This window comes from Chrysemys picta, chromosome 2 (genome assembly GCF_011386835.1).
Source record: "Chrysemys picta bellii isolate R12L10 chromosome 2, ASM1138683v2, whole genome shotgun sequence".
Lineage (NCBI taxonomy): Eukaryota > Metazoa > Chordata > Testudines > Emydidae > Chrysemys > Chrysemys picta.
The window spans coordinates 98,431,785-98,458,049 of record NC_088792.1 but is presented as its reverse complement, the minus strand read 5'-3'; the positions used below and the strand labels follow the sequence as shown (position 1 = coordinate 98,458,049).

Here is a 26,265-nt window from a genome sequence, read left to right as displayed (position 1 = left end):
GAAGCATTACGATCAAGCCATTTATAGTCTATGACATGACAAAAGCGTTAGAAAATATAAGTGTAAATCACTGTTTTAAAACATCTTCTAGGATCTGAGTAGAGTGCTCTATACTAGCTCATCCGGAGTCTGATCCAACTCTCATTGAAGCTAATGGAAAGACTCATTGTTTTCAACAGCAGTTGGATTGGGCCCTATTTTACATAGCTCCCTTTATTCATCTCCTCTGCAAAAGAAATAGTCGCCTCAACTGAAATCCTTCTCTTCCAAACCCAGCATTTAATCATTTATGTTGCCCTTCTCCACACCTTTTCTATTTCTGCTGTGCTGTGTTTCTGCTTTAAAATACTTGGTTAAAGAAATAAATCTGCTAAATACTTTATGTCAGCGATTGTATTTATACTGTATAGTATGTAATATATGCCTTGGTCAGCTAAACCATTAATGCATACTCTAAAAGTATTATTTAGCATTATATTGCATCTAGAATTCAATAAATGTATAATGAATTTTTTAAAAGAAACAAATCTACCAAAGCAAAACCAGATTCTATTCACCAAACTACACAAAAACACAATAGGGTAGTTCAGAGGCAGAAATGCTATCAGGGCACACATTATGCATTTACAGGGTTTCCACTGAATCATTTTCTATCAGAGATTTTTCATACATCATAGAAGGCACTGCACACTCAGTAAAGCCTTCACAATGACACAGTAATTACAGAGGTACCTGCTAGCAATGCAACTCTTAAGGTGGTGTCAGGGGTTCCATTATTAACCCAATTTTCATGGCTTGGTAGCTCAGCCACAAAATATGCCTGCACTGCCTTTCAGTCAGGCGCAGAAAATTTCAAACCAGGAGCCATTTATTTATCTTTTTAATTTAGATATTTATCCAGTTATAAAAGTAAAAGGGAAAAAAGAATTATGCTGTGATGTTGGTAAACGAAGTGCCAGCTCTAGCCAATGCCATAGGCATTAATTAGGAACTGACAAACTCATAGCTAAAAACCAAATGAGCTTGCCTGCATGTTAATTTTGTTCAATATTGGTATTAGTCTTATAAGACTGTATTTAGACTTTGTGAAAAGCTTGCAACTTGCTGCATGCTTTAAGCTCCCTTGTAATGTCTGTATTTCATGCCACAAGATAAAATAAGTTTGTTTTATAATTGTAAAAATGCCTTCTCTGAACTTGCGAACTCAGATGGGAAGAGTGGTTCCTTCTGCCCATCCAGGAGGATTATCAAAAATTAAGTGGGCCATCACAGGACAAAATTTGTGAATTGCCCCAAACATCCATGGAGAAGTACATACAGGAGGCCTCGTCCCATCGATTTGAATGCTGGAAGAGGGAGATAAAAATAGCGATCACCAAGATTTTTCATCTCTTTGCTGTTTGGACTCTTGGAAGGGCTGGAGTTAAACAAAAAAGCAGAGATTCCCCAGGGCTAACCTGGGTTAACTCCTGAAAAGGTGTTCAATACTGAATGAATTCACCTTTTAGAAACACAGACTGAACACATGGTGCATATATGTTGCCTGCTTTAACCTGTAAATAATTCTATTTCTTTTTCCTATTTAATAAACCTTTAGTTAGTTTATTACAAGATTGACTACAGGCCTCGCCTCTGGTGTGATATCTAAGGTACAAATTGATCTAGGGTAAGTGGCTGGTCTCTTGGGACTGGATGCAACCAGAATATTTTCTGATTTTTGGTGTAAGTGACCAGTTATCACTAATCCCAGCTTGTTTGAGTGGCAAGATAGACTGGAGAGCCCAAGGAGATGATTTGTAACTCCATGTTAAGACTGTTACAATGATCCAGTTACTGGTTTGGAGAAATCTAAATTATAGAACATACCACCCGTCTGGGGTGTCTGCCCTGCTTTTGACAGTCTGTCCAGAGGCTGGCACTCATGCTCATGAGCCACTATGGACAGCATGAACTATCCCAATTCTGATGCTCTTTCGTGCTCTTATAATGGAGTAAAATACTATTTTAAAAACTAATGCATAGTATAAACGCAACACAAAACCTCATATCTGAACACTGGGGGTGAAATTCCCACTGATTTCTCTAGGGCCAAGGTTTCACTCTGATGTATGGAGCAATTCCGAACCAGATCCAGCTGGCCTGTTTGGGCCTGATTATCCTGCCATTTGCATCACTGCATATCAGCAGTAGCTCCTCTTAAGGAAATGGTGTTACATTAGTGTAGGTGAGGGAAAAATCAGATCCCAGAACTATAATTGGTCAAACCAAAACTTCAGCTATGCCCACCTGCATTTTAGTAACATTGGTATCCATATTTGACTGTAGAATCAAACTGTACAAATGGGGCCCATCTATAATTTAAAATAGTATCTAATTTGGTTACTTCAAAAAGTGGATAAAGTATCTGAGTTGTTAAGACTTGAATACCATAAATAGTAAATGTTATTGCCAACCCCAAGAATTAAAAAAAAATCCAAAACATGAGTTTGAACCACCCAAAATAATGAGATTAGGTTAAAATTCATGAGGTTTTTTTTTAAATGTAAAAATCCCTGTTTGACTGGTCAGACTTTTGATATTTAACTCTTCCTCATACACTGAATGTGGGAAAGATAATTTCAGGTTGAAAGTATAGTACATGTATTACGCGATCAACATTATAACTAGTATAATATGATTACACAAAAAATGTTAAAAGAACATCATTAAAGTTGGAAAGTCAAGCACTCAAAAGATAGGAAAGGCCAGAATTAAGATTGCCTGTGCAATCTTAATTTACACCCTTGTGCATATGCATTATGATAGTCTTTGCATAGGCAAAATTGCATAGGTAACTTTAATTCTTGCATTTCCTAACTTTTGAGTGCTTAACTTTACAACCTTAATAATGTTCCTTGAACATCTGTGTGTGTAATTTCCTAGTTTAAAACAAAAACACTAACTGAAAAAAGCAGACATTCCATTATTTGGCATCATGTTCACACCCAAGCGGGTCATCAGTAGGGTTGGAACCTTTATATCCTCTGCACAGATCTCTGACACTTTAATTAACAGAGTAAGTGATAACTGTAGTTATCTGTTATCTTCCAAGTGGACCAGCATTAGAGGGGGATGGAATACTTTGCCAGTGAGGCTTCACAGATATTTGCTGACAGCAGAGGAAAGGTGAGAGTCGGGAATCTTGGGGTCTATTCCATGCTTTGGAGGGGAGTGTGCTGCAGTGAACACAGTTGTGTTCCCTTCCACCCTTCCTCTTTCCCCCAGTTGTGTTCCCTTCCACCCTGTCCCCTCCAACTTGTCCCCATCCCTATCCTGTCTCTTCCCCACTGCTGGCTCCTCATACCAGTTCCATTCTTTTTGCCTCACCAATATCAGTCTCCACTCACCAGGCTTCTTTTCCTAGTCCAAGATTTTTTGCCCATCAAGTCTTAATCTCATCTCTCCAGACTCCCCATCCCAATTAGGGTTAAAAAAAGAACTAGATAAAGTCATGGAGGATAGGTCCACCAATGGCTATGTCACGGAGTGTGAGGGGACACAAGGCCCTGCACCCCCAGCTTCCTGCGATTCACCATGACTCTCAACCAGCCAGTAAAGCAGAAGGTTTATTTAGACGACAGGAACACAGTCCAAGACAGGTCTTGCAGGCACAGACAGCAGGATCCCCCCCAATTAGGTGCATCTTGGGGTCCCAGGGCACCACAGCCCCCGGGGGGGTTTGGGGGGGGGGGTCAGAGCCCCGTCTGCCTCTGTTAAGGCTGAATCCCCACTTTGAACTTTAGGGTACAAATGTAGGGGCCTGCATGAAAACTTCTAAGCTTAACTACCAGCTTAGCTCTGGTTCCGCTGCCACCATTCCCAATGGATTCCCTCCCTGGGAAGTCTTGAGAAACCTTTCACCAATTCCCTGGTGAATACAGATCCAAACCTCTTGGATCTAAAACAAGGAGAAATTAACCATTCCCCCTCCTTCCTCCCACCAACTCCTGGTGAATACAGTTCCAACCCCCCGGGGATCTAAAACAAGGAGAAATTAACCATTCCCCCTCCTTCCTCCTACCAACTTCTGGTGAATACAGATCCAACCCCCTTGGATCTAAAACAAGGAAAAATCAATCAGGTTCTTAAAAAGAAGGCTTTTAATTAAAGAAAAAGGTAAAAATCATCTCTGTAAAATCAGTATGGAAATTAACCTTACAGGGTAATCAAACTTAAAGAGCTCAGAGGACTCCCCTCTAGTCTTAGGTTCAAAGTACAGCAAACAAAGATAAACACTCTAGTAAAAGGTACATTTACAAGTTGAGAAAACAAAGGAAAACTAACACGCCTTGCCTGGCTATTTACTTACAAGTTTGAAATAGGAGAGACTTGTTTAGAAAGATGTGGAGAACCTGGATTGATGTCTGGTCCCTCTCAGTCCCGAGAGCGAACGCACTCCCAAACAAAGAACACAAACAAAAGCCTTCCCCCCCCTTAAGATTTGAAAGTATCTTGTCCCCTTATTGGTCCTTTAGGTCAGATGCCAGCCAGGTTACCTGAGCTTCTTAACCCTTTACAGGGAAAAGGATTTTGGAGTCTCTGGCCAGGAGGGATTTTATAGTACTGTACACAGGACAGCTGTTACCCTTCCCTTTATAGTTATGACAGCCTCCCAGCCATTCCACCAGCCAGCCCTGAACCTCTCTCCCCAGCCTTTGTTCAGTTTCCCAGGCAGAGGTGTCACCTGGCCTCTAACCCCTTCCTGGGTTCTCATGTTACATGCTCAGGTATTCTCCCTCACAGCCAGTCTCCCATCCCCCAATGCAGACCATCCTAGCCACACTCCCCTGCCTTCCCATCCAACACTCCCCACTCAGCATTCAAAGACCACATTAAGAACAGTCCCAGTTCGTCACAGGCTATTAGCCAGGATGGGCAGGGATAGTGTCCTTAGCTTCTGTTTGCCAGAAGCTGGGAATGAGCGACAGGGGATGGATCACTTGATGATTACCTGTTCTGTTCATTCCCTCTGGGGCACCTGGCATTGGCCTCTGTCAGAAGATACTGGGCTAGATGGACCTTTGGTCTGACCCAGTATGGCCGGTCTTATGTTCAATACCAGTCTTCTTCCTCCAAGCTGCCTAGACCCAGTAGGGGGTTACTGAGAGCACAGGAAGGCCAGGCTCCCTGATCTCAATTCCAGTGGCCAGACAACTACAGGGGAAAGTTATGTTCAGCTCCAGGCTAGAGTTACCCATTGTGGATAATATCTTTGGGAAATTTAGCTGTTGAGCATTTAGCATGTCTATACTGAATATGTGCAAACCGCAGTTTTCCAAAGGCCAAATTCTCACGGAGACAGTGAAAGGCACATCCTTGATACAAAGGCCAAAACACCATATTTTTCCCTAGTCTTGTTTTTGGAAATGGCTGAAGCATTTTGGCAGAAATTTAAAAAAACATTAACCACAAAAATCAGCCCAAGGAAGACACCCAGCATGGAAAATGTCCAAACAGTTAAAGGTTGGCAAAGTTTTATAAGAAACTGAAAACAAAGTTTTATAATAGGAAGCGTTGAGCAACCTTAATAATGGTGGAGCTACTTATAATATGTACATCAAACAAACTATTAACCCAATAAACCACTAAATAATCCTTTCCTTGACCTCTCCAGACCTCGCTTTCCTCCTGCTCCCTGATACCTTCCCTCTTCTGCAAAAATCTTTTCCTTCTCTCCCCCCCGCACAGCAAGCAGGAGTCTCAGGGAGCAGCTCCAATTGCTAGCCTGCTGGGCAGCTGCTGCACAGGAAACTTGGGAGAGCTGATAGGGGGACTGCCAGTCCACCCTGGTTCCAAGCCCCCACCAGCTAGCTGCAATGGGCTGCTCTTCCTGCAAGCAGTGGACAAAGCAGGTGGCTGCCAAATTACGTTAGAAGGGAGCATTACACAACTTTAAATGAGCATGTTCCCTAATTGATCAGCAATGTAACAACGAAACAACTTTAACCGGGATGACTTTAAGTGAGGAGTTAATGTATATACACCTAAGGCTAGTCTTTTGCATCCCATTTTGGAAAACACTTGTGTAGATCTTTACTTCCTCTCCTTTCTTACATGCTTTGTTGAGCAGTGAAATAGCTAACAATGTTCACATTTAATATATCCCCATTGGTATCTGCCTACATGCACAGTTGTAGTGGTTTATGTAAAGTTGTAATTTAAAATCAGTTTAGTTAAAACAGGGCAAAAGGCTGTGTAGACACTCTGAAATCTACTTATATTAATTTAGCTTAAAGGAATTAGGTACAGGTTTAAGTTAAATGAAAATAAGCCACACTCAACCCAAAGTAAATGTCTACACAGTAGTTTGCCCTGATTTAAATAACACTATTGAAAAACTAATTTAAATTAAATCAGTGCAACATGTGTATGCAGATGAGTCCCAGGTTAATAACCATTGGAATCAATAGACCAGTTCAGACCTCACAGAGCTATTGATTCAGGCTCTCTACAGACTTGAGACCTCTCAGCATCAGTCACACTTGCTTCACATTTCGAAGGGTTTCTTCTCAAAAAGTAGAGGCTTTTTAAAAATGAAAGTTAAGTGTGGTGGACAGACTTCCATATTGATGCAAAAATGAATTAATAACATTATTCTAGTTTTTTAATATTAAGTTGTTACAAACTTTACCGAGTATTAAGCTATAGCACCAAGTATGTTATAGCCAGGATGCTTGAAAATATAACAATAGCTGTACATGTTTTAGTTAGTTATGTTAATAAATGTTCAGGGTGGTTAAAGAAATTGCAGGAAGTTTCTGCTGTCATCCAAAGACAAGCCAAATGTCAGGAAGATAGCCCTTCTTAGCCAGAAACCATGTTTATTATTAGTGGGTGACAAGTGGTAAGAGAAACAATTACTAAGAGCTGGCCTACCATTTCTTGTTTCTCTACATTAAATATTTTGTAATACTTAAAAAATACTTGTTGTCCCCTTTCTACCTTCCAGGAGACTCTGGATAATAATTGGGATATGTGTCCATGCCCCACTCAGTTAATTCTTCTGTAGCTCTAGAGGGGAACATCCCACATTTTAGGAAACACTAGTATGGTCCTTCACTCTTTACCCAGGCAAAACTGCCGTGGAAGCCAAGAGCAGTTTTGCCAGAATAAGAAGCAAAAGTTGGGGCCCTAATCTTGTAAGAATTCCATACTACAAACTGACTGAGTACCAATGAGTTGTTACGAGCTATAATCAGAGTCATGGGAACCTTTTCTAACAAGATCCAGGTTTTTTTGGAAACCTGAAAGTTAGTCAGGGTTTACCAGGCTGAGATCTTAATTAACTCTAGGCTGAATTGTGGCATAAGGGGGAAATCCTGTGAAAGCTGGTGGTTTCATGTGGTTGCCACCTGTCCTGTGGCCAGGCAAATCATGACTGTTTCAGCTGATTTTCTCCTTTAAAATTCTGAGTTTCTTTTAATCCCCAACTCAGAGTGAAACTCATGTGGGAAAGAAGTGGGAACCCACAGGAAACAAAACAGGAAACAAAAGTTTTCCCTGAATTAGAAAGGGCCTATGGCAAAACCCAACTCCAGATGCTTGTTTATACTTATTAGATAGCCTGTCAGCGGGCAATTGCCTTTGAGGACCAGCACCCATCTTACTAGTAAAGATCATCTTTGGGTGCTGGTCCTCAAAAGCATATGCCTGCTGACAAGCTAGCAAGTATCTATAAACAAACATCTCAGCACCTAAAGGTGATCTAAACTAGAAAGACCGAAATTTGCCAACTGTTAACACAGTCGTAAAAGCCTTGATTCTCTATGGGTCTGTGAAATTTTACTTCACAAATTGTGACGGATGAAATAAAAAATGTCTGTAAGAGCCTGTTCTGCTACATCCTCACCGTAATGCAAAAGACTTGATATACCCCCAATTGTAGAATTACTTTAAAAGAATATACATATGGTAGAAAAACAGAACTGTCTTTCTGTGCCATGCCATACATCTGTAAAGCAAACGTTTACACTATTAAGTGAGACTTTTCTAGAAAGAGCATGACTTCTAAAGCCAGCGCCATATAAAGGGGGGGTAGGGGGTGTAAGAGGTGCTGTGCACCAGAAGTGGTTCCTACAGACATTCTATTGCTGGAGGACAGAAGAAGGCAAAATGTCTCAAGGGACACTAGGAACCCAAAAGCAATTCCTACAACTTCTCAAAGAACGTTCTGCTTCAGCACTCATCTCAGGTCAGGACCCCACCCGACCATATCCTCTTTTTGGGGTAAATCAGCGCTGCTGGCAGCACAGTGAGTCTCCTGCACCTTTGATTCCGCACTTGCAGGCACTGTATCCCTTTGCCCTTCTATAACAACACTTCTCTCCCCCCTACACTATTTTTAATGTAATCTTTTGTGGATTTTGTAAGGTGCCACAATTTAAGGGATCCATAACACTTTCCCTTCCATTAGCACAGGCAGATTGTGGAGTTCCTGTACTTTAAGAACAAGTGCAATCATACTGAGATTTCCTTCCCCATGATTTTACCCTCCTTCTTGGTTCACATTCCTCCTACCATTTAGTCTCTTGCTTTCAGGGAGAACACTGCAGAACCATTTATGATATTTACAACTGAAATTCAGTTACAGAACCCATTCATCACCCATCCTATTTCTATCTCCAGTACCCCCCAGGCTTTTGCCATTCCAGAGGTGTACTTTACAACTGAACCCTATTTCTTTTCTTATCATGCAAGTGATTTTTTTTCCCATTTCACACCTTGTACTTTTGTGCATTATACTTATAACACAAAGGAGATTTTTTTTCTTTTACTTTTTTTTAAGGTCCTTTTTTAGTGATTTCTCTGGTTTGGGACTTCCAACAAGTAATGCTGGTGCTATGAAACTTATAAGGCTTCAGCTGTGCAAGACAGAGAGAGTGAGAAGTGACAGGCATGGACAAAAACAGTACAAGAAATAGAAAAAGAGGGATTTAAAAAAAAAACAATGCCTACTTCTACATTTGAGGTCTGACTCTCATTTACAATAAGACAACATTTAACACCTTTCTGGTAGTAGATTACCTTTAGCCACAGTCTACTCATGTAAAGCAATTTTAATGGATTTAATGTAAACGAGAATCAGGCCCATGGTATTTATCCTTATGATTGCAGGGATGATTCCATAGCACACAAGCAGTACAGTCACAAGTATGTAGTGACAGCTCATCCCCAGACAAGCAAAGATACAGATCATCTCACTACACTACAGCACAGGCCTCTTCGAAACAAGCATATATATGTCAGCTAACTCCTACCAGCAAGGGAGATGGAAAGATTACTAGGGAATAGTGCAGGTTCAATTTAGAGGACTCACTGAGGCTGCTGCTCTAGACATTGAAGAGTCAGAATAATTCGCAGGCAGGCAGATCATTTAAGAGGAGAGAATTTAATGAAATCAGGGTAGATACTATAAATGAAAGACGAAAGGTGGACAGAAGCATCATTAGAGCAATTTAATTAAGAAACAATCACAGCAGACGTATCTATTTTAAGATGGTTTATTTTTATAAAAAGAATCTGGCAATAAGATTTGAGAGGGAATTATAATTTGTAATGGGATGGGTGAACTATAGGAAGTTTGAAATTTGCATGTATAAAGAACCTTTCATCTGAGGCTCTCAAGGTACTATACCAATATTAATAGGGTGCTTTTGCTCTAAACAGATATTGGAACCCTCCAGGGAGATGCTGACTGATTCCTGCTGACCAGTGTGGCAGGTCTGGCTCTTTCACTCCACTCTGGGAGGGGAAAGTGACCTTTTGGTCAGAGGGATTTAGGGTTCTATGTCTGGAATCCTAGGAACAGCCGAGCCAGGGGAGAAGGCATGGGCTGCATTTATTAGCTATACATTGCTCATAAAGCCAACCCCCAGCAAGGGGGTGAGTTTGCCCTTACACAATATATGTACACTTTATTTGGAACTGAGTGGGTACACCACCTGCTTGCAGACCCAATCCTATCTTCTTCATTCAGGCAAAACTCTCAGTGAAATTCAACTGAATTTTGTGTGTGTAATTACTGTAGGATTGGGTCCTAACAAATTAATCCTCAGAACACCACTCAGGAGGTGGATAAGTATTATCATATCTAGCTTATAGATAGGTAAACTGAGGCACAAAGCGATTAAGTGACTTACCCAAGATCACACAGCCAATGGCAGAGCTGGGACTAGAACCCAACAGTTCTAGAATGCTACAAAGTTTCTGTAATAATTAAGTGATGGGGCCTATCCTCATCAACACTAAAACCCCTTTACACTACTCTGGCAATGTAAAAAGAGCCTTGAAGCAGCATAAATCATTTATGCCCACTTTAAAGAGTAGTGTAAAAGCACCTTAGCATAAACAGGAATCAAGTTTATAGTCTGCATACTAATAACATTTACATATTGCTCAATAACATGCTATTGTCAATGCACACACTATACGTCATGCCTTGTCATATTACTTTAATGGCAACTTTTCATAGGGTTTTTCAAATGAGAAACACATAAAACCACCAAAATTTAACATGACAAATTGTTTGTACTATTATCTTAAACATTGAAATAAGAGAGTGATGTCTTAACACTCTGCCCTTAAAGCAGCCCATTGGGGTTTGATCTCTTGTTTCATCTGGGACGTAAGACTACCCACTGTTCTGACCCTCCCAGATCAACCACCGTATCCAGCGACACTGCATGGGTATGAAGAGGTGAACTGAGACAGGCATGGCAACCATTCCTCTGGATTACTTTGCATTTGTGAGTTGGGGTCAGACTCATATTTATTTATTTTTTTAGATGCAGGAGTTCTCATTGTATTTAATTATTAATAAAACTACTGAAACAAGAGCTGGTATCCCAATCACCTTTCAGAGGAAAAATGACCTTGCTATAAATGTGCTGACATCACTCCAGTCACTCAGTGCATCTTCCCATTCCCCTTGTGTTTGTATCCTATGCAGCTTCATATTTTTTCTACATAGTTAAAACCACTTGGGCCAAATTCTGCACCTGGATACACTGCACCTGGGTACACAATGAAGTCAATGGGCTTGATTCTGCAGCTGCTGCATGCAAGCAGTTCTCACTAATTTCAGTGGGAATTGTTTGCTCTCAGCTGCTTCAGAAATAGGCCCAATGGGAGTATCCAAGGGCAGACTATGGCTCCTTGTTTAGTGAAACAGAGAGAGAGGCTGTATCTTCTGAAGTACATTCCAACAAAGCACTGGATAGCACAGACCAAAACAGAATTTCCACTAGATTTTAGTTAACAGTGGCAAAGGCTAGCACACAAACAGTAGATGAAGCTATAATCTTGTGCCTCTGATAGCAGAAATGTAACCATTTGCAAAACAACATCAAATGAGTTACCTTGTTTTCCTGATCCATTAAAACAAATTAATATTGACTGCACCATCCACTGTGCAGAATATTAAAATCAAAAACTCTAATGAGGAAGACAATCCGTAAGCATTCATTTACAGACTTTTCAAGGAACAGATTACACTTTTAAAACATGAAAAAAGTACAGCAGTAGCCACACTACCAGCATAGTTTGGATGTCAAGAACCTCTTCTCGTTTCTATACAACAACTGCAGACTCTGAACACTGAACTCTGAGTTGCTCTGAAAGCCTGACTGCTGAAGCCAAAGTAAAAATGAATCTCTTGCACAATAGAATTCATGATCAAAAACTGATACATAGTGCGTCAATTTTCACTATTAGGATATCACTGGTATGATTTGTTGAGCGGGTCTTTGCAAAATAGATATATATGTAGACCAACATTTAAAATTTGAGTGCCTATAGAAAAAATCCTAAATATCCATATTGAGCACATAGAACTCACATTGTCATATACTCACTCTGCATGAATGCCTGCAAGTGCACAGCTCACAGCTGCATCAACCTCCTAGGTGTAGCATTGAGCCATTGTGATCACCTAAATCCTTCCATTCTCTGGGGTAAATGGACAACCAACAGTAAACCTGAGTCTCCAGAAGACTTAAGTGGAGGATCAGACCCTTTGGGCCCCACCTCGAGATTTCAGCAGCATTTGAAGGAGAGAATGGGCACAAACCACTTACAACTGCCCACAAATTCAAATATGGGGGGATGAGGGAAGTTCAGGACACTAGCAGACCCTCTTGGAGGATTCCCATGGAGACAGTGAGTGATGTTACTCTCTTTGCGGTCATCTCCAAAGCCACCTGCTACAGCAAATGGTGGATCAAGCATCACAGTCTGCCCCATAAACCACATCTGCATCTTGCAGCGGAAGTTAGGCCATAAGCACTAACCCCAAAGCATGAGCTAGCTGGAATGAGTGGCCCCTTCACTAATCCTCCTTCCTCATGCCCAAAAAAGCCTCTAACAAGCATCCCAACCCAGTCACAGTTTCTTGCTGCCACCCCAAACCGCACTACAAGTTGGGGCTTGAGCAGTAGCAAGAAACTGTGAATGTTGTACTGAATCATATGAGGAAGAAAGGTGTGTGTGTCGGGGGAGGGAGGAGGAGACCAGGAGAGTGGCAGCAACAAATGGGAGGGAGACAGAGAACAGCTCAGTGTTGTGTTATTTGTTTCAGAGGGAGAGAAGCAGCTGGGAGAAGGTTGGGCGAGCACAGGATTCCCAAAGGATTGGGAGGGGAGCAGACTTCATGTCCTGCTTCTTGAGCTGGCGTCTGGGAAGGAAGAAGATACAATTGGGCTAGCATTTGTTCTTTCACTGAGCAGGAGTGCTTCTGGATCTACTCTGCCCACAGTTTGCTTAAAATAAAAGCCTCATAGAAATGAGAGGAAAACCTTTTCTGACATTTGTATGATCTGATGAAGGCACAGCCACCACACACAAACCCTCTCCCCAACTCCAGCTGTAGGAATCAGTACAGCTGTCAAAAACACTGTTCTTTAAGAAGTGAAAGGAAAAGATGAGGAATAGGTGCAGGAACACCCATTTATACAGTGAACACTTCAAATCATACAGCAACTTTTAATGAATATCCACACTTGGTTTTGCGAGTGGACTGAAATGCTTTTACAATAGTGAATAAGACACTGGAGTCCGGGGAGTCAGGAGATGTGGAGTCTATTCTGAATTCTGCCACTGACCTACTGCATGACCTTGGGCAAGTCACTTCACCTGGCTGTGCCTCTGTCTCCCCTCCCACTCTTTGTCTGTCTTGTCTATTTAGGCAGTATGCTCTTTGGGTCAAGGACTGCCTCATATTATATGTATGTACAGCACTTAACACAATGGGATTCTGATCTCAGTTGGAGCCTTTAGGTGCTTCTATAATACAATAATAAATAAATAAATACAAAAAAACTGCTTAAGATCCTATATCACTGAGGGCCAAATCCTGGCCTCATGTAATTCTGACACTGGTTTCAGTGGGATTAGAATTTTCCCCGATAAAATATATGGGAGAAGTTTAAAAATTACAAGTAAATACTTTATAAAGCAAAATATTTGAAAATTATTTCCTCTTCTATTTAACTTCCAAGGTCAGAATTCAGGGATCTTCCCTGGCAAGAATTCATGACACTTCTAACACCTAAAGCCTGGTAAAGAATGCAGCTCTCTGTTTCACTCTAGGCCCCTGTGATACCAACTGTCACAAGAGAAGAAACAGAAATCTGAACTCAGCTCCTAGAAGGTAAATAAATATAATCATAGGCTTCTGGATCAAGTTTGGATCCATATCCAGACAGTATCCAAACTTTCCCAAAACTCACAGTGGTCAGATGTAGGGGTCTTGGTTAGGAGCCCATCTCTACTTTTAAAATGTATTTATTGTTTGCTTGATTTTTAAAACATACTAAAACACTCCAAGCTCCCATTGTCTTCACTATTAAGGCTACACTTTGTTTTGGATTAATTGTTTACGATATTTAACAGTATTTGATTTGGGGCTGAACAAAAGCCCACTGAAGTCAATAAAGAGATAGACTCTCAATGACTTCAATGGGCTTTGCATCAGGCCTTAATTTCTCTTTAAAAGCATATCAGTTAGCCTTTAAACCTATCCCATTGCCAATGTTTAGAGCCTGCAATATAATCTCTGCTACGTACAGCAAGAGTATTCTTTTTAATTGCCTAAGGCGCTACCACAAAAGTGAGAGTGCACGTAGCATGGGATCTAAACTGCTATTGCCTGAGCAGGATGTCACCAGGAACACATGCAGGAACAAAGGCAGCTATTTCCATGTGCAGGAACAAATATAAACAAATGCCATGGACTTGCACAGCATAAACACAGAGATAAGTGTCAAAACAAGCTGTATACATGAGAGAGAGAAATTTGATTTGCAAAGAACTCATTAAGCTCATACTATGTAATAGAAACAAAGGGATTGATCAAAATTTTCCACAGAAAGGAAAAAACTTTTTGCCAAAACAATTTCTTGTGAGTTTTTTCCCCCCGGTTTTTGGAAAATTTTGATTTTTCATGAAAAAAACCTGAACACCCTGTAAGCCTCCCAATTGTTTGGTTTTCAGCCAGAAACTGAAATATTTTGATTAAGAAATGCTACTGCAGTACCACCTGGAAATTGCAGTTCAAGTGCCTTATGCTCCCATTCTCCTCCATAGGCTGGGTTCCCCAGCCAGACTACATCTCCCATAATGCACCCACCCCAGGCATGGGAGGTATAGTCCAACAAGAGAACCTGGCCTGTGGAGAAGAAGGGAAGCATGAAGCACCTGGACTAAAAAACTCATGAGGCATCACAGTGATACTTCAAAATGGAAATATTTCAGTTTTGGGTCAAAATATTTGATTTTGATTTTTCACAACTTTCACAAGAAACTCACAATTTTCCATAGAAAATTTAGACAATATCTTTTTTTCCATTTTCGTCAAAACTTTCTGTGGCAGGGAAAAAGATTGCTAACCAGCTCTATCCTCAATTCCCACTAAAGCCCATGGGAAGTGAGGACATTCTGCATCTTGTATGACCCATGTTCAAGAAAGATGAATTTCAGTTGGAATATGTGCCGAGAAGAGCTACTAGGATGGATCAGGAGAATGGAGGGCCTATCATATGAGCAGGGCCCTACCAAACTCACAGTTCATTTTGGTCAATTTCATGGTCATAGGATTTTAAAAATCATAAATTTTATTATTTCAGATATTTAAATCTGAAATTTCATGGCATTGTAACTCTAGGGGCTCTGACCCAAAATGGGATTGTGGGGGGCCACAAGGTTATTGTAGGAGGTCACGGTGTTACCACCATTACTTCTGTGCAGCACTGCCTTCAGAATTGGGTGGCCGGAAGGAGGCGACTGCTGGCCAGGAGCCCAGTTCTGAAGGCAGTGCTGCCATCAGCAGCAGCACAGAAGTAAGGATGGCACGGTATGGTATTGCCACGCTTACTTCTGCACGTCTGCCTTCCGAGCTGGACCCTCAGCCAGCAGCCACCACTCTCCAGCTGTCCAGCTCAGAAGGCAACAGTGCAGAAATAAGGGTGGAGTGGTATGGTATCGCCACCCTTACTTCTCCACTGCTGCTGGCAGGGTGCTGCCGTCAGAGCTGGGCACCTGGGTAACAGCTGCCACTCTCTGGGCCACCCAGCTCTGAAGGCGGGATAGAAGTAAGGGTGGCAATACCGCAATCCCCCTACAATAAATTTGCAACGCCCGCACAACTCCCTTTTGGGTCGGGACCGCCAGTTGGAGAAAGTCTGGTCTCCCCTGTGAAATCTGTATAGTGTTGGGTAAAAGTACACAAAAGACCAGATTTCATGCTTCGTGATGCCTTTTTCATGGCCACGAATTTGGTAGGGCCCTACTTATGAGAAGAAACGGAAAGAGCTTGGCTTGTTTAGCCTAGCCAAATGAAGGCTGAGGGAAGATATGATTGCTCGCTATAAATACATCAGGGGTATAAACACCAGGAGGGTGAAGAGTTAATTAAGCTGAAGGACAATGTTGGTACAGTAACAAATGGGTATGAACTGGCTGCAAACAAATTCAGGCTAGAAACTAGAAGAAAGTTTCTAACCATCAAAGGAGTGAAGTTCTGGAACAGTCTCCCACAAAGAGTTGTGAGAACAAACAACTTAAATAGTTTTAAGAGAGAGCAGGACAAATTTATGAGGCGATTGTCTGATGGGGTTATTATGAGGGTGTGCAGTAGGGCGGGGCATGATGAGGGGCATTTTTAGCAACCAGCCAGGTGCTCAAACCACTGCCAATTATTGGGATGGAATATTGATTATTTTGCTTATTGCCAAGAGTAGTACCTGTAAGGCCTCTGTACCAGCTTTAGCATCACTAAGGCAAGGATGGGATGGAGTTGGTGGGGGGCAGCGATCATGAAGTGTGGGACTGACTGCATCCTCCCTGATATGCTAGGGTAAGTGTTTGTGAAAAACTGGAAGTCAATCTATATTTGACTTCTGGTGTGTGTGTCGGGACCCATGAGAGTGCAGACTCTGCAAAAACACATCTGTATAACTAAGGGCTTAAAAGTGCTTGCTTAATGGTTTTTGTTTGATTGACATGTTGTTGATGTAATTGTAGCAATTACTAACTTAAAAGGGGTAGCCAGGTCTGAGGAATTTGGATTTGATCTTCTGGACATCTCTTGGAATCCCCAGCAACAGGCAGATAGCTGGGCACTGGAACCTTGTCATTTGACCACTTGAGACCCCTCCAGACTGTGGGTAACGATTGTTTGAGGGTGCTCTATAGCCTACTGTGTTTGTATGTACTTGAGACTAAACAAAGCAGAGACTTTGAGTAAAGGCATTTTGGTGAGAGTGCTGGAAACTAATAAAGTGAAGGCTTTAAGTAGAAGCATTTTGTGTGATTTATGCCAGCCATATAGCAGACAGAGGTGCTGCATCTCCCTTGGTTTATTTCCTGATACCACCTCGCAGAGAGTAAAGTTACTGAGAGATTTGGGTGTAAGTAACCTCGGATAACAGGCACCCCTGGGGGTCCTGTCTGGTTCATGTCCAATATTCTTAAAATCTCATGCTTCAGGGCTTCAGCTGGTTACCTCCAGAGGTCAGGGGTCCCCCGCCCCCACCTCAATGTATTGTTTTTTGGGGTTTTCTTGTTCCTTCCTCTGAAACATCAGAGATGGCCACAGCTAGAGATGAGACATTGGGCAGGGTGGGGGTCAGTGCTCTGAAGTGGCACTGAGCATTCTCTCTCTCAGGTGCTTGCCTGGCTCACAAACTGATCGTCATATGTGGGGTCAGAAGGGAATTTTCCCTCAGGTCAGATTGGAAGTGACCTTGGTTTTCTTTTTTCCCCATCTTTCTCTGCAACGTGGGGTGCGGGTATTTGCCAGGATCATCTGTGTATCTTTCACTTAATCAATTCCCTGGCATTGTGGAGGCAGCGGGCCTCAGTTCTTGCTGCACCTCAGTCTCTCCTACTGCCTGTGACACATAATAGTTTAGTCTCTTGTGGGCTGTAATACTTCGGTCTAATTTTGGTTATTGGGTTTAGTAGAGTGTGCTGGGTAGTGTTGGTGGCCTGTGACACACAGGAGGTCAGACTATGATCTGGTGGTCCCTTCTGCCTTGAACTCTGTGACTGGGCACAAAAGTAAGGAAAACAATATTGTCATGGCCTTCTCCCCCACACCTAGCTGAGTGTGGTTTGAGAGAAGCTGGGGGACTTGAAAGTGAAACTGAGCGTTCTTTGGGGGTAGAGCCTCTGGCCAACTTCAATCGGAGAGTGAGAGGTACTGCTGCACAATAGATCTGCCTGCACTACAGCTTTTTTGGATTTCCTTCCTAAAGTAATTAAAGGGATACTTTCAGAAAGGCCTCCAATAAATGCATTTGGTTGGGACATTTCAGTACATTGATTTCAGAACATTTATGCTTATGTTCCAAAAACAAAGGGATTTGTACTAAACATTAACTACGTACTAGGCTACAATACTCCCAGTCTCTTTGGCAGATGCATCATATTGCCTCAGATCTCTGACTAGTTCAGTTGCATGACCTTCAGACTGTAAGTCTTCTGCTATTTTTCCATGCTCAACGGTGGTACAGAAAACTCTGTTATCTCTGATATCTGCAAGAAGTGCGTCTCCTGCCTTTGTCATTACTAAACCTGTGGCAACAAAAGTAACCCATTCAAACAAGACAACTGCACATTCAGTACTATGCTAAAGATAGTGAAATTTGAACTGCGTCAAAGTTCCCCTCATTTTAGAGATGTGCTAACTTGATGTACTGTTTATGGGAAGATGCAGCATTACACCTCGAACAAATGGTCTCTCACTCCGAGTATTGCTGTATAGGCCAAAAAATGTGCCAGAAATTCTAATGAAGTAAAGCTTGCTTCCTTTCCTGGAAAACTCATTATAGGTTGGTTATTTCACTGCAGTGCCCTCCAAGCTGCAACACAGAGAAAGTATGCTTCCCTAGTGGCACACAAAACCTCCAAGAACAGCCATTTCATATTTATTGTGGTCAGTTACTGTTTATCACTGGATGTCATAAAAACCAAATTGCCAGCCTGCTGCAGAAATGCAAAACCGGCTGTAGTGTGACAATGCCTGTGCATCGATTAATACTCTTTATTTTCTGAGTACTAGTAGGATATGAGTTCAGTTCTGTCTTGTATTCATGGTGTAATTTGGAAGCAAACTCTCTAAGGCTCACACCAATTGCATATCTATCTTTCAACATTATATTGTAAGTTTGTGATCCATAAAAAGTGCAAAGACACAAAGTTCTCTAGGAAACTGAATTAATCGTTTTTTTTAGCTGTGAATAAATATAGACTACAAATGGCTATAGAAATGTGTGATGTTGTGTGTGTGTGTGTGTGTGTAATATGAATGCACTCAGCTTACTGTACAGAATTAGCCACAGTTATACATAATATACTGGGATAGAAACAGAGTAAATGGGAAATGGATTAAAGAGTAAATGGATTAAAGATAACAAAAGGGTAATAAAGAAGCTGATTGATTGTTTATTGTACTGTCTCTGCTGATAGAAAAAAGACAAACTTGGTTGAGAAGAAGGTTAAGGTAGTGGATTGGAACTCAGGAGTCCTAGGTGCAATTCCTGGCTCTGCCACAGTCTTCCCTCAGTGATCTTGAATACGTCACTTAAACTCTCTGTGCCTCAGTTCCCTATATGTAAGATGTGTAAGAGGACTTGTTCTCTCCCAGCCTATGATTTGTCTATTTAGACTGCAAACTCTTCAGGACAGGGTCTCTTTTTTGCCATGTGTCTGCACAGCGTCTAGCACAATGGGGCCCTGATCTCAATTCGGGCCTTTCAGTGCTACTATAAAAGCAAATAATTAATAACTACTAATTGGTTGTAATGAATACAAAAGGGATTGTTGAAACCACAAATCAAAGACTTGACTCTGTAGTGCTTTTGGGGTCCTAAACTGACACAACCTGTGCTGCGTATGGTAGTGATACTACACAGGATCTCTCTCTCTCTCTCTCGGTCTCTCTGTCCTGGCCTGAACTAAGCAGTCATGGGAGAGATTGCTGATTGCTCTAAATTGCTGCATGCTGTATCTCTGCACAGTTAATCTGAAGCTTTTTTCTAAGCTTAAAAAAAAAACTAAACCTTTTTTTCTGTTACTAGTATTGATTTGATAGGTTTGGGGTTTTTTAATTTTTTTTTAAATTTTGTCCATCAAATGGAACGAGAAAGGAGGGCATCTCTGGGCATCACAGTAGCCTGTCCAAAAATAGTTCTGTACCCATTCGGATCACTGCAAATTATGCTTTTTGTTTTCCCCCAGATGTCAAGATTGTCTCAGTTGTACTAAACCTGGCTATCAGCTGATTCAAAAGAAGGATATATGTTAAACGCCTGCCCTACGAGTGCTGAAACTTGTACCACTGAAGGAGAGAGAGCTATTCTGTGCTGTCATAGAATCATAGCACATAAATAATTCTATTGCCTTTAGTGCAATTTAAAAGTTATCTGTTCACTTAGCCCTTGGTAACTCAGACCAAGCAGATGATGCTCAGAATATCAGGGAACCACAGATTAAACAATGTAAAAATAGCTGAAATGATTGAAATCTGTGGAATTTGGTAAAGATGTATAGTGTAATTTCTGTGAAAAATGGTTTCCATTCCTTCCCATGCCCTCCTTTCCTGTATACTTTTACAAATATATCTACAATACCCATAACTTTAAAACTCAATAGCACCAAATCCCTCTATTAGTGTTTCTTATGACCACAGTGAAAAATTATCCATTTCAGGCTATCTTCTTTGCCAATGATTATGGTCATCATCAGCTGTATCTGTCTGGAGATTTACACCACCTACAGAGGTGATCTGGAAATATGGTTCAGTGTTTTTTGCTAAAGTGTACAGTGTTTTTTTACCATCAATTTTGTCCTTCCATGGTCCTACTTCAACTCCCAGACCACTGCAAGTGAACTAGTGTAACCTTTACCAGAAATGGAGCCCCGCTTTCTATTCTGTTTAATGCCTTAGCAGTGTTTTAGGTACAATGGTTAGCATTTTATTTAGCATTTGGTTACATTTTGTTTTTGTTCCTGGCAATTTGACAGGCAGCACTGGCTGTCTCTGTTCTGTAGTACTGTATTATCTATAAGTTTGCATATTTTGTATCACAGTTGGGTCAACAGGCTTCTTAAAAAGTAATTATATACAAATAAATGCAAGCATAAAAACTAGCAAAAGCAGAAATGAAAGGATGATTTTGTAGCTGAGCTAATATGGGTTACAAGTTACTGCTATTACTAAAATAAAGACTCCAAACCAGCATCAAATGTAAGGGAAGTGCAAAATGAACAGAATATATTTTAAAAATGGGGACTTTGTAAGTGACTTGCTATATCATTGTGCTCTCTCTCCCTCTCCTCTTTCTCCCCAGTTTTTAAAAGGACAAATGAACTTAAAAAGTCCTTTAATGCATGGCAAAAATAATAAAACAGATCTCTCTGATACTGCTACTCTGTTAAATTAATATTATTATTTGTTTTCAGTAGAACACACCACAATGTGCTACATGCTGTACAAACATAAAATAAGGTAAGATCCCTGCCCTAAAGAACTTAAAAACTGTAAGCCAATGGCTTACAATGGCTTCTTCGATTATCAAATACAGGAGACTGTCAAACACTGTAGCTTCACTTAAGCAACCACAAAGCCTCCATATATCCTCAATAAAGAGCAGTATCCCTTAAATATAATGTAGATATGTGTATATCTCTACACATACACACAACATGTATCTCTACTTTAAATTCATACCTCAGTGGTTAAGCAAGTTTGGTTACCAATATCATCATGTACTATTATGTACTTCCCCTTATGTATTTATCTCCCTTTTCCTCTGGATATTGGTAGGCAGGATAATGACTTGTCCTATATGAGTGGGTAGGGGAATGCATCCGGTGAAATCCAGGAGCTGCTGACATCAATGGCAAAATTCCCATTGACCTCAGCCAAACCAGGATTGAGCCCACCGCCAGTTATTTAGTTTCACATTATGGATCACATGGGGAAGATACTTCTAGCTCAGTTCCACTGCCTTCTCCCCCCAAGAGACTGGAGGCATCTCCTTCATGATGGGCTGAACCTCTCCAAGTGCAGGTCTTGGGAAATTAAGTCTCTTGTTCCCCAACTCTGTTTTACCATTTAAAGAAAACAATGTTTCAGCTTCACAGCTTAGTAGCTGTAGCACAAGGAAGCAGTTTCAATTAAGAACCTTTGGATTATACTACAGTATATTTCCTCTCAGAAATTAGAAGCATTAAAATCTTAATAGTAACATCCACTGTCATCACATCACAGTCAGGCTGCTGTAACTGCCCTCAGCTGCATTTTTTATAAACATAAAAGATTATAAAACTGAAATATCAACAGTACCCCTTCAATTCTTTGAGACAGCCATCTGTTGGTCAACTTACCACTTGGCACTACAGAACATGGCCTGCAGCCTCACATTGCAAGAGAACTCTGATCAACCCACCTGTAACACTATGAATACCCGCAGAACACCCGCAGGTGGCAGAATAAATTCCTGCTGGTGTCAGATATTTAGGTCAAATTCAGGGATGAGTCTAAGATGGCTAACTTATACATCTCTTCCAGCCCCCTTCATATGTAAATTATACCACCGGAGTCTGAGTCCCCTAGACTGCCTTAAACCCAGTCAACCTTAGATTGATACCCACTTACACCTCCGTGCATATCATCTCTGAATTTGGCCAAACAGTATAAGGGAGATTATTGGAAAAAAATCAGAGGTGACATGTAAATTGATGTATGTTAGACTCTTCTACACTCTCTTATGCCCTACTCCACACCACTGAGTTCAGTGGAAGTTGTGCTATTGACTTCAGTGGGAGCAGGTTCAAGCCCTTAGACTCCATTATGCCAATGTAGACTCCTTTATATCTACACTACTCTACCCGTGTGTAAAGTTTGTGTGACTTACATGCTCAGGGGACTCAAAAACCTGTTAGCTATTATTTTAGATTCCCTGGGCCAGATTCAGATCTCAGTTGCATAGATGTAAATCAGGAGTAATTCAGTTGACGTCAGTGTAGTTGCATCAGTGTAAAACTAGCAAAAGAGCAGTCTGGAGGCAGTGAGCAACACATAAAGTCCTCCAGTCAACTCATGAAGTCAATGAGTTGGTTTTTTTAAAATGAGGATTGATTAAACAATTTAAAATTAGGCCCACTGGGGTGTCTTTCACAACACGTTGATGTAAATCCTAACTGATGGTATAACTCATATTATATGATGCCAAATGGACTTTAATGCTTAATTATATCAGCCTGAAAATAGTTTGAATCAGTCAATATCCACAGTATTCATGACGTAGTAGGCACCGTTGTTCACCACTCCATAAAGCATTTTGGATCATCCTAATGTATAAATGCAGGGGTGGCCAAACCGTGGCTCGCGAGCCACATGCGTTTTTTTTACAGTTAAAGTGCAGCTTGTGGAACTCCTCCCACCCCCCGCCCCTGCATTCTCCGCCTACCAGACTTGGTGTGGAAGCTTGGGACCAGGGCCGGCTTAGGACCTTCGGGGCCCGATTGGAATAGCCAGCGGCGGTTGGTCCGCTCCGCGTCTTCTGCGGCACTGAAGGACCCCCCGCCACCGAAGACCCCAGAGCGGACCCCCCCCCCCGTCGCTGAAATGCCACTGGAGCGGACCGCCGCCAGGTGAGCCTAAGACGCGGGGCCCTCTTACCCACGGGGCCCAATTCCAGGGAATCGGGGGAATCAGCCTGCTTGGGACCTCTGCCTTTCAGCAGGGTGGTGGGGTAGGGGCTTCTGACCAGTGGGGAGAGGGGTCTTGGGGCTCCAACCTGGCAGGGTGCACCTGCTGGGACTCAGGGCTTCAGCAGGAGTGGGGCAGAAGACCCGAGCCCCAGCAGGCGTGCTCTGGCTCTCCAACTTCTGAGATTGTCACATGTGCTTGGAGGGTCAGAATATTTAGCCACCCCTATATAAATGTATCATGCTTGAAATTTCCTGAAGGACATACAGACCATGGGCACAGCCTAAAACAGCTCACTTCTTTCCACATTCACTGAATTGCACTGTAGTAGCATGAAAAAGTACTTACGCTCTACGAAGTAAGAGCTGGCATCAATCTTCCAGATAATCTGACCACGGTGAGAGCCATTGACCCCACGGTTCTTGTAGTCCAGAAAGTTTTCAGACAAGACCTCATCTACACACAGACAAAATGACCTCATTAGCTGACTGTCAGCACAGCACAGAAAGTGAAGAGAGAGGCCAAAGTATGTTTTCCACTACATAGAGTGTGCTATATCTGATAGTGTGCCAGCACATGTAGATAAATTAGCTGTGTTATGTATTTATTATTTATATTTTATTTTTATTTATCCATTATTTATGTTTTAAGCAAATACACCTATCCTTAAAACACTAGCTTTGTTTGGACATAATTTAAAATATACAATCATACAAAACTCTTAAAAATTACAACAGCTGACTCAACCTGGATCAAACCATACTCAAATTAAAAAAAAACCAACCAGCTGAATGACAGTGAATGGGAGCAAAAACAATACCCTAGCACTCATCCCTCCTCCCAAAACATGGAGAACAGATCTGTATAGGCATTTGCACCCATCACCATTATATCCAATAGGTGTATAGGTGGTTCTTACAACAAGCAGGGAAAGTTATGTTTGAGTTAATTCACAACAAGGGATTACAAAAACTGATGTCTCTCTACAGATAGCACCCAGGTCCCTCCCATTTAAATCAAAGGATTGATAGCTAAGTGCTGTCCACTGCTTGTAATTATGGCTCATTGAAAGACATGGCATGTCCCAGACTATCAAGGTCATTTTAGAATAATGGTGTGTCAGTAATCTATTGCAGATTACCTAAAACGCTGAGAGACCGAGGGCCATGTAGGCAACTTGATAGGACTCAATGGGCCACATTTGGAACTTCCCAAGACTCTCAGGGCCACAACCCCTAACTCTGCATATCCATTTACACTGATTTTAAAATTAAAAAATAACATACAGCCACAATATCTTGCATGTATTTATATTTCTATTAATTGATTAATAGAAATTGTTTGCTAGCTGAGTTCACTCTCAGTGAAAACCAGAAACTATTCGCATACCATTAGAGAACAATAACAAGCTTAGGCTCTGGCCTGTGTCAATCACTTGTGTCCAGGAATGCAGAGGCCAAAGTAAGGACAACGGATGGGCTGTGCTGCTTCCCCATGGGTTGGCCTAATTATTCAAACTTTTTGTGAATGAAATGAATTGTGAACTGTCTAAACATTTTTCCTAGTGGAAAGAAGAGTTCTCCATCAAGAGGGACCAATGAATATCTTCCTATATTTTTCTTTTCCAGCAACGAATAAGTAGTTTTAATTTTAATCTGAGTAAATTCTTAAACGTGTATTTTAATCAAGTGGCTCTTACAGCTGAAGGTACTTATGTGGGTACTTAAATTTTAGTTTGACAAAGGCTAAGTTGATTAATGGTGATGGTAAAAGCTGTGGGAAGATGAACACCAATAAGGTCCTGGGTTCGAATTCAGCACATTGACTGAGTGATCTCAGGCAAACCATTTGATTTGCTATTGCCTGGGTCAACTCAGCTGCAAAACAGAGTAAAGAGGAAGACGCCACGGAAAACTAGATATTGTGTCCGAGTTGAACTAAACTAAATACATACATAAATTATCAAATAAGGAGTAGACATTTGACAAGACAAGCTTATGTCATTATCAAGACAAGCTTCTAGTGACAGACCACTAGAAGTGTGCAACACTACCAGCTATTCAAGAGTCCGTCATGCAGCTGCTTCATTTGAAGAACTCCCCACAGTGACTTCAATGGTGGCTGTAGGATCTAGCCTCCCAAGTGAAGACCTAAGTGGTGAAGCAGCTGTAGACCTCGGACTAGTAAACATCACATGATGATTATACAAAGGTTACTCCTGAAGGCATTCTGTGCCAAAAATTAAAAATTCTGCTCACAATATTTTAATATTCTGCAAATTTCTGCAAATTTTATTTGTCAAATAAATGTGGCAGCTCCAGCATGGCATTGGGGAGCACAGGCCATTGGCTGCACAAAGATGGGAGTTCACTGTGCAGCTCCCCCCGGGACACGTACTCAGCGGTGAGGCTGCACCCAACAGCGCAAGGACCAGGCCTGCCCCAGAAACATCCCAGGGCCCTGCCCCTGTGCCAGGTATGGGCAGGCAAGCTCAGCAAGGCAGGATCCAAATGTGGAGAGACTTTGTGTGGAGAGATCCAGGTGTGGGTTGAGAGGGTTCTGTGAAGGGCAATCTGGGTACAGACGGCTCAGTGGTGGATCCAGGTGTGGGGGGAATCTGGATGCACAAAGGCTTGTTGGGAGATTTTGGGTGTAACAGTAATGGGACTCTGCAGGAGGGTCCAGGTGAAGGTGGTTGGATCTCAGCAGGGGGTCTGGGTGCGGGGGGCTCAGTAGGAGGGTCCAGATGCTGGGGAAGTGGGGATCCAGGTGCAGCTGGTTGGGGCTTGGTGGAGTGGGGATCCGGGTGTAAGTGGCTCATTGCGGTGGTCCAGGTGCAGGGGAGTGAGGCATTCTGAGTACGGGGGAGGTGAGGCTTAGCAGGAGGGTCTGGGTATGAGGGGGTCTGGATGCACAAGGGGTTGGGTGGATGAGGGAGCAGCTCCCTGTAGAGGGATCCCTTCACCTCCAGCTGAGATGCGATGGGTGCAGGAAATGGGGGGGGGGTGGAGCTT

General features: G+C 41.9%; 1 protein-coding gene across 4 annotated transcripts in view; it reads right to left on the bottom strand.

Moving 5' to 3' along the window:
• Nucleotides 1–26,265, bottom strand: part of HECW1 (HECT, C2 and WW domain containing E3 ubiquitin protein ligase 1) — a 419,038-nt gene that overhangs the window by 210,483 nt on the left and 182,290 nt on the right. For all 4 annotated transcript variants that reach the window (XM_065583851.1, XM_065583849.1, XM_008169652.4 and 1 more), the window contains one exon: nt 23,600–23,707. In XM_065583851.1, coding sequence (XP_065439923.1) covers nt 23,600–23,707 — 108 coding nt within the window. The remainder of the gene's footprint in view (nt 1–23,599; nt 23,708–26,265) is intronic.